The 8,773-nt window shown below is 31.5% G+C and overlaps 1 protein-coding gene across 1 annotated transcript in view; it reads right to left on the reverse strand.

Annotated features, from left to right (window-relative positions):
• The window catches only part of LOC144844445 (transcription factor 7-like 2), an 81,754-nt gene extending 73,259 nt beyond the window's left edge, over positions 1-8,495 (reverse strand). Inside the window, exons 1-3 of the mRNA XM_078701361.1 lie at positions 8,211-8,495; positions 7,993-8,095; positions 7,613-7,698 (exon numbers count right to left, since the gene is read on the reverse strand). Of these exons, the coding sequence (XP_078557487.1) occupies positions 7,613-7,698; positions 7,993-8,095; positions 8,211-8,405 (384 nt within the window). The 5' untranslated portion in view covers positions 8,406-8,495. The remainder of the gene's footprint in view (positions 1-7,612; positions 7,699-7,992; positions 8,096-8,210) is intronic.
• Positions 8,496-8,773: the final 278 nt, after the last annotated feature.

Raw genomic sequence — 8,773 nt, forward strand, 5'->3', positions numbered from 1 at the left:
ATTAAAAGCATTGTTCAATAATTTTACTTAAAATATTAATTACAGTACACAGTACTAAATGTACTCTTTACCCACTCTCAATGCCTACAGTGCTATAATTTAAAAAAACGGACTACCTAAAACTGCCTAAAAAATAGTAGAAACGATTATTCTATCACATGCTATAATAAAATAATTTCTACTAATGTATTGGTTTCTCTATATTATGACATGTATGTATGTACAATAATTGTGTTTTTATCACCTGACCCATTATCAACACAGACTACATAACATGTCCTATATAACATTGTCTGTGTCATTATTGCACTAAAAAGTGCACTCTCTGAAAGAGGGTACAAGCTTGTTTACGTCAAGTTAGAAACTAGAGTACATATGATCAGTTGAAAGATTGCAATAAATGAAGTGGAATGCCTGCCCCTTCAGGCATGTTATAGGTTTTCCTGAAACAGGACCTGTAATAGTTCCTTACTTCCTCAGCATAGGAAGCACAACACAATAAGACCACACAGTAACAAGCACAAGCACAGCTCGTCAGTTGTCGCAGCCCAAAAACAGGATTGGTGACTTCACAGCTAATTCTTTCCGCTTGACTGCACGCTTTGTTAAAATCAAATCGCTCTAATCTTTAAGACTTTTAAAATTCTACGACTCATTTACATACAATAACTACACATGCTTTCATTTGAAATAGATACTCTCTGAACAAAAAATTGAACATTTTTAAACAAAAATTATTCATTAATATTTTCTTGAATTAAATAGTTTACCACTAGTTTACAACAGGAATTTAAACAAAAAATCATTCATTTACAGTCAATTTTTTTTTATCAACAAATTACAATTATTTAGTTACAACTTACAGTAGCTTAATAAAACTAGTAAAAATATCACTATACAATCAATAATCATTATTTTTTTTAAAAAATGGTTTAAAAAGGTTAAAAAATGAACAGCAATATGCCTATAATGTATAAACTCATTCATTTACCTAATTATCAGTAACACTTGACATTATAACAGAGAATTAAACCCACTGTACAATGTAGTTGATTTATTGTATAGTAATACACAGAGCTGGATGCTAGAAGCATTGTGAAAATACCCAACATCGATTCAGGTTAATTTTATAAATGACAAATAACACTTGAATTAAAACAACCAAGAAGAAGGTTTATCAATGAGAGTGTTCACTATAAAATACAGATGTGTTCAAAACAAGCACTGTAATCTATAGCCATACATCTTCTAAAATTACAAACTTGCATTGATTACTTTTCAATGAATGTTTTTGTTACAATTGTTTTTTTTTTAAAGCTTTCTTTTCCTTTTCAATACTGTTTGTAATGATTAATTGATGCAACATACAGTAGGAATACACTGTTATAGCATTTCTATGTTTAAACACAATAGGTTTGCGTAATGAAGTGTTCAACAAATTTTATACTTTACAAGATATTGTCAGTTATAGTGGGACCACTCCTTTGAGATATCTTTATTCAGAGGGACACCAAATATAAAAGGTCCTTTTCCTAATGAGGGGAAAATATAATACAGCATATTTCAACACTACACTGAATCCCTATTCATAGGACATAAGGGTCCCCAACGTGTCCCCTACTGTATACAGTAGACTCACATTTATTTTGTATCTTAGTGGAGATCCAGTCAATGCATGTTCGAAGTCACTCTAAAATATCTGGGAGTCCATGATTTTTATAGCAGATCCTTTCATTTATGTAATTGGTTATTTTCCTTGAAAATTAGGCCTAACATGACATAGGTGTACCCAATGTTTGCTATGGAAATGATACAATGGAGATGCACGCTAAAAATTGTAAAAACTGTATAGCTTAATTTTCCTTTTGATTTATAAAAATGCACACTTATTTTGATTTCCCAAATGGACTACTGTAGGCTATGTAACATAACCTAACATAGTACTAACTGTACAGTTGTATGTAGGCACTTGATAATATCTACACTAAGTCAACTCACATCATTGAAGTATTTATATATACAGTATCAATATAAAACATAGTGCAGTACTGAAGTTTATTAATAATACAGTCGTAAGCAGTACTGTATATCACTATATGTTATCGATACCAATTTACTCAAGTTTCAAAGAAGATGCTTAAGTACAGTCTTGACATTACCTGTCACTTAGATATCAATACAAGACAATTATATTTTAAAGATGGGATATTGTTTCAAAAATTGATATTATATCCATCTAAGTTATAATTTGTAGTATTGTGAAAAGGGCATCAACAAACTCTTTCAAAAAGCCTTACTGTATACAATAAGTCATGTGAAATTTAAGGTTATTCATATTTAAATTTGGACTTTAGAATCTTGGTTGGGATGACTTCAACACCCCTCTCATTGTTATTGTACACTTTAAATTTAATTTAATTTCAGTGTCAATTTTGTCTCTCTTGTTCCTTATGATTAATTATTTAAAAAAAACTATAATAAAAATTGTATTGATGATGAAGTACTGTAGTATATGCTAATCCCTTACTACTGTAAAACATTTTTTTTTTAAATTTGTTTTACAATAAGACATTCATAAGTGCTCTGATTGCGAGTGGTCCCTAATCTTTAAGACTGGTCCTTGTATAGGGACCACAAAATAATTAGTGTTTCATAACTTCATACTGACAAACTAACCATAATAAACTCTCCGAAAAAATCTAACTTCTGACAGAAATCAAATGATACTGTACAGTGGATACCAGACTTTTTCAAAAACCAAACATTGGGAAAGGTCATGTTTGTACATCAATACAAATATTTACATACTTAAATTAATTTCTAGACAGTTTTTACAATATGGAAATCTTAAAAAATAGAATGTATTTACTGTGTCACATATCAGTTTAACAAAATTTAAATTTGCATCAATTAAACATAATATAATTCCCAATAGAAAGATGTTACCATTCTAAATCCGTAAGCCAATACAAAATATTTACGAATAAATTAGTAAGATACATTAATTCAAACATGTACTTAGTAAGACAATAGTGAAGATTGGCTGGTTTAAATTCTGGCTATAGTTAATAATCAATCTGTTGTACACGCAGGCCACAAACATTCAATTGACTCAATTAAATTCATTTGCTTTTAGAATGTTGATCAATATTTGTAAAAGAAGAATAATCCACAGACAACATTTGACTAATCAACAAATTTCAATGCTAACGAGACAAAAGGATATCAAACATAGTTTGCTATTCAAAAATGAACACTGTAACTAGATCCTAAATTAAAGTAGTTATTTCTTATTTTGTGGAATCGGATTTAATCTCTAGAGAAATACCATTTAAAATCTAGGATTGAACTAAAAAAAATGTATAGCTATGAAGATTCATATTATAAATGCTTTATTATACAAGGTTTTCGCAATTTCTGGAGTCATTTTAAAACTATCTCTTCTTCAAGGTTACTCTCTAAGTATAGACTGGCGCACCATTATAGAACAGTGCGCTCACTAGTATGCTCTTTAGCTAGAAGAAGTATCATACTTGCATTTGAATCGCTTTTCTATTAATAAACCATACAATTAGTATTTGCCAAATTGATCCAAATTCTATTACATTCCTGACATTGATATCAGTAGTGTGTTGCAAGAGATAATAAAACACACTAATAAAGGATACAATTAATTGTCTCTTTTTAGACATTATACTGATTTCCAAAAAAAAAAGCCCTTTAAAAATAACAGAACACTTTCGAGTGATGAAAGAACAGATTTAAAACTGTATTTTGCAAGAACAAAACAAATTCACGAAAAGAAACATGCTTAAAATGGTTTCTGTGGAGCAATTTATAAATGCAACACAACAATCTAAATTTGACTTCATATCAAAAGGTCAAATGAATGATGTAAACATGTGAATTACTGTAATGAAATCAATAAACAATGATGATCAAAATGAGAATTTTTTTACATTTTTAGTAAAAATTATGACGAAAAGCAATCATCATGTTATAAACAAACGATACTGTACATGTAACTGTTCTTATACTGTAGTTTTTCAATAGATTGGATTTTGAAACTGATAGAAAAATGAGAACAACTGAGGATGATAAATACTTTGCTGGTTCAAACAATATAAACAAAAAAAGTGTATTGTTTATTTTACAATAGAAATGGGTTATAAACATCAATGAACAAGAATTGTGAGTTATGTTTACAAGAGGAGGTGAACACAGTACATCTTGCGGCTTAGCTTGCTTTGTGTTCAAATGCAAAAATACACCGGTTAAACATCCATTATAATAACCCCAGTTTAATTCATCATTCTGAAACCCATCGGAGTTAAAGTCAGTCGGATGTACAGTACTGTACCTCTGAAACATATCGCAGTTAAAGTTACATTTGATGTGTGCCTTTGAAGAGTTATATCAGAGCTACATTGTAGTAGGTTGATGACACAGATGTATTGTTAACTGATCATACAGCTCCTTTATATGCATGCTAACTATTATATTGGTCAACACAGCTACATTAACTGTAGCACAGGTACTTTAACTGTACAGATACCACAGAAACTTTTTCTTAAAATAATTTTTTATATTAATGTCGAATAATATTAATAACTAGAAATTTTTATTTATTTATTTTATTTCACATTTACACTATTTATAGTGTATTGTTTTGTACACTGTGTCACATTACACATGGTACTGTATAAATAAAACATGGGAGATACAGTACAGTTGTGTTGCTACTGTATATAAAAGTTCATTTACACACTTTGAAATCATATTGACAGAAATATATAAATTCTTAACCTAAATTTGTAGTTTTGAAGGGAGCTGAACTACACATTAATGTCATTCACATTATTGAACATTAGCCAAAACATAATTTACGCTAGAGGTTCAACTTCCTCTCAAGTAGATAAGCATAGTACATTACGCAGATTTAAGTCTTACTACAAAATCATTTCATTAAGACATTTTTCAGTAAATGTGAAAGTTTTTATATTTAATTTCTAATGTGTATTGGAACATAATAAGCTTTTTCTAAGAGCATCAAGCAAAGTAAAACTAGTTTGATGATAGATACACAGTAGTGCTGTGTACTTTTGCAATTGGGTCAGACTAGGCCTACTGTAACTGTTGTGTTGGGTCAGACTAGGCCTATCTTTGGGGTTGGTTCAGACTAGGCCTAACGTTAGTGTTGGGTCAGACTAGGCCTATCTTTAGGGTCAGACTAGGCCTATCTTTAGGGTCAGACTAGGCCTATCTTTGGGATTGGTTCAGACTAGGTCTATATGGTTGGGTAAGCCACCACTTTATTCCTTTCAAGCAACTAATAATAGAGTATACAAATTATTGAAAAAAACATGGAGATTTTACTTTTTAAGAAAGCCTTCAAATGTTTTGTGTGACAACCTGTATCAATACAGGACACAACCACAGAATAGAAAACAAACATTAAAATAATTGTAAAACAATGGATGTTCACACCTTTTCTTAGACAAAACATTTGTTATGGCACTACTGTTAATAAACAAACAAGTTCAATACATTGAGATGCCTGTCAATCATCAGATAAGATACTTCAACTGAAAGTCAAATGTCATCTCTGGTGGCAATGACTACTAATACCGAATACCATTTTTATACTCTGAGAAGCCAAACAACCCGGGGTCAAACTTAGCTGGTAGTAAAGATTTTTCAATTTAGAACCACAAATGATCATTGTTATTATATAAAGTATTATTTAAAAAAAAAATATAAGAAATCAATAATATCTTCAATATTAAGGATGAAACATTAATTTTAAAATGTTTCACACCAATATTGGTTTCCATGATTAAAGTAACTAAATATATGATACCGAACGTAAAACTCCAAAGAAAATTTCTACTAAAAGAGAGAATTACTAGGCTTAATAATATACCCATTGTCAGCTATACTTTTTCATTTCACATTTATACACCGTTACTTTAAAGCTAATAGCATCTATCAGGCTTAGCATAAGCATGCATCCCACAAATTCTACGCTAAATCCTGCTATAAATAGCTAGGTCTAACTGTTACAAATTATAACACAATAACACAGTTTGATGTATAGATTCTTTAACAATGAAAGTTTTTTGTTTGGGGGAGGGGGAAGATGGGGCGGAGCTAGTAAGGGAAAGGTTACAAGAATATTTTTTTTTACATGTCATTAATGTCATGAACTTATGTTATACAAATACAAGTATACTGCAAATTATTATCTAAATAAACTGCAGACACGATGATGAATGTATAAACTAATTAAAATCATTTTTTACTTTAAAAAAATCTATCTTAATTTGATTCTATTAAGGACAAGATTGCTGCTAGTACTAGACAACAATATACAGCATTATCATGGTGGTAATATCCAACATTGTTATGTATAGTAGACGATCTCCTAAGGCAACTCATACATCACCTTACTAACGGCTGCCTGGATTGCATGTGTTATAGATCTTTGTGGATTTCTCAAGTTCAAGTAATAATATAGAAAATATTATAGACCATATAATATACTGTATATGACTGAGTATATTGAATCCCATGTTGGAGTATACATAAATCACACCCCAAAGTTTAAGCTATAAATTTAGACACAAGAGCTGGACCTATTATTTTGAGTCCAATTTTTCAGGTCCCCTGGGAATATAGTTATATAAATTGCAGCCTATAGTACAGTAAATACAATCAATGGTAAAAGTAATATCTGAAAGTATAGTACTTAATCAATTTACTTAAGTTTTTGCTTAATGTTTTATTTAAACATTTTATTTTAAAATATCATAAATGAATTACAACACGGCATTGATCAACAGAAAAAAAGTTCTGAATTTAATATTTTTCTGTTTGCAAATTCTGAAAAAAAACTTTTGTGATTTATTTTTGGGTTGAAGACATTTTGAAAATATTTGAGATAAAATCGCATGTGAATACAAATAAAATTTCATTTCTAAGCTGATAAAGTTTTTTTTTATGCTAAACATGTAACACTCATCATCTGCATACAATACTTTCACACTGAAGAAGTAAGTAGAGTGTGTGTGAGATAACATCACAATTGAATCATTTTACTGTTTTTTTAGATAGAACTTAGTTAGAAGCCAAATACAAAACAGAGATTCTGTTTTTCTCTATCTGCTGGTATTTAAATGAAGTACTGATGGTGTAAATTTTAAATTGTTGTGATTGCCTCTTAAAGAATGTTGAAAAGAGGTTAATTACTGGTATTAAGTGTCTGTTGTTTAATGACTGACATGCCATAATACTATAAAAACCCAAGAGAAAAATGGTCACTAATGAGTCGCTCAATCAATAACAAAACAGTAAGTAGTGTTAAATCCCACCTTTTTAAAAAGATCATATCAAAGGGAGTTGAGCAAACAATACCATACCTATTGAACACAGATCTTTTCACTTCTAATGAATACAATACTTGGTCCATTGGCCAAGAACACAGCTCAGCTAGGCTTTTATCAAAACATCAAAAGGGGCGCTTAGGATTGAGAACAGAAAAGGTCATCGAAGCTAAAAACCAGTCGTCTACATTAGTAAAACTATTAGTATTGTACTTAAGTTAAAAACATACCGTAGACAGCATTGAGGCTCCTGGGTATGCCCCGGTAAAAAACCGATAATGTTGTCCATATCGAAAATGATCAAGCTTAGATGAGCCTGGAAAAACAATATAACAATGGGGGTCAAACATGGTTTATACCGTGTTGCAGTTTGTGGAATCTACCACCACGTTCAGCAGCACAAACAGGCTAGTTACGATCAAGTTACAAATCAGACAACACAAAACTCCATCGAAACTATTTCGGTTCATAAACCAAAACATGACCTAGGCCTAAGTCTACCTGATTTTTAATGCAATATTAGTAAGAAATAAACCATTTTAATTTACGTCAGTTACGTGGATTTACCAAGCTACAAAATATATTGAAAATGAACAAAGTTTTGACTTACCCCCAACTGTGTCGTAAATCCGAAATAGCGGTTGTTCTTTCACACTACCACCGTCTTTTACCGATTCTCCATACTCGGGGGCTAGTCCACGCTTAATACCACGCTGTAAAATGATAAACGGTTCTATAAAAACCCGACACAACAAACTAAAATATTTAAAGATCGTCCAAGTATTTTGAGTAATAGTTGTAAAAGTCATAAAAGCAATCATAACAAACCTGATCGTCGTTGGAGTTCTTGCATTCCCCTTCAGTCACTAGGCTAGATTTTATATCGTTCAGATCCCGACTAGACGTGGTCGAATCGGCCAACTTCTTCGTCGGGATTTCGCCTGGGCCACCTTCGTCTTTGAAGGAAATTGTCTCATCTCCGGCAGCTAAATCCTCGCCAGCCCCATTAGGCTGTTGTGGCATATCTTCCTAGGCCTAAGCAGTTCTGTTTTGGTGTAAAATCTTCGAAATTTATCTATACTCCGCTATGAAAATCCACGCGCGACACTCACGTATCCTGGCGGTTGTATACAGAGCTCAAAGGCAACTACATCAAAGCCTCGCCGCACCCTTGATTGACAGGTCGCTTTGTCATTACTGGAGCGCCTTGACCAATCAATTACCGTAATTCAAGTGATGTAATATTTTCTCATGAATATTTATTACGTTCTTCACATACCATTGAAAAGCGAAGGTAAGCGCTAGCGATTGAACGAATAGGAAGAGAGTGAATATCGTTGTTCGTAGGAATTGTCAGCCTATTAGAATCATCAAATAGACGTAGCTAAACC

The sequence above is a fragment of the Antedon bifida genome, chromosome 6 (genome assembly GCF_963402885.1).
Source record: "Antedon bifida chromosome 6, ecAntBifi1.1, whole genome shotgun sequence".
In the NCBI taxonomy this organism is placed as follows: Eukaryota; Metazoa; Echinodermata; class Crinoidea; order Comatulida; family Antedonidae; genus Antedon; species Antedon bifida.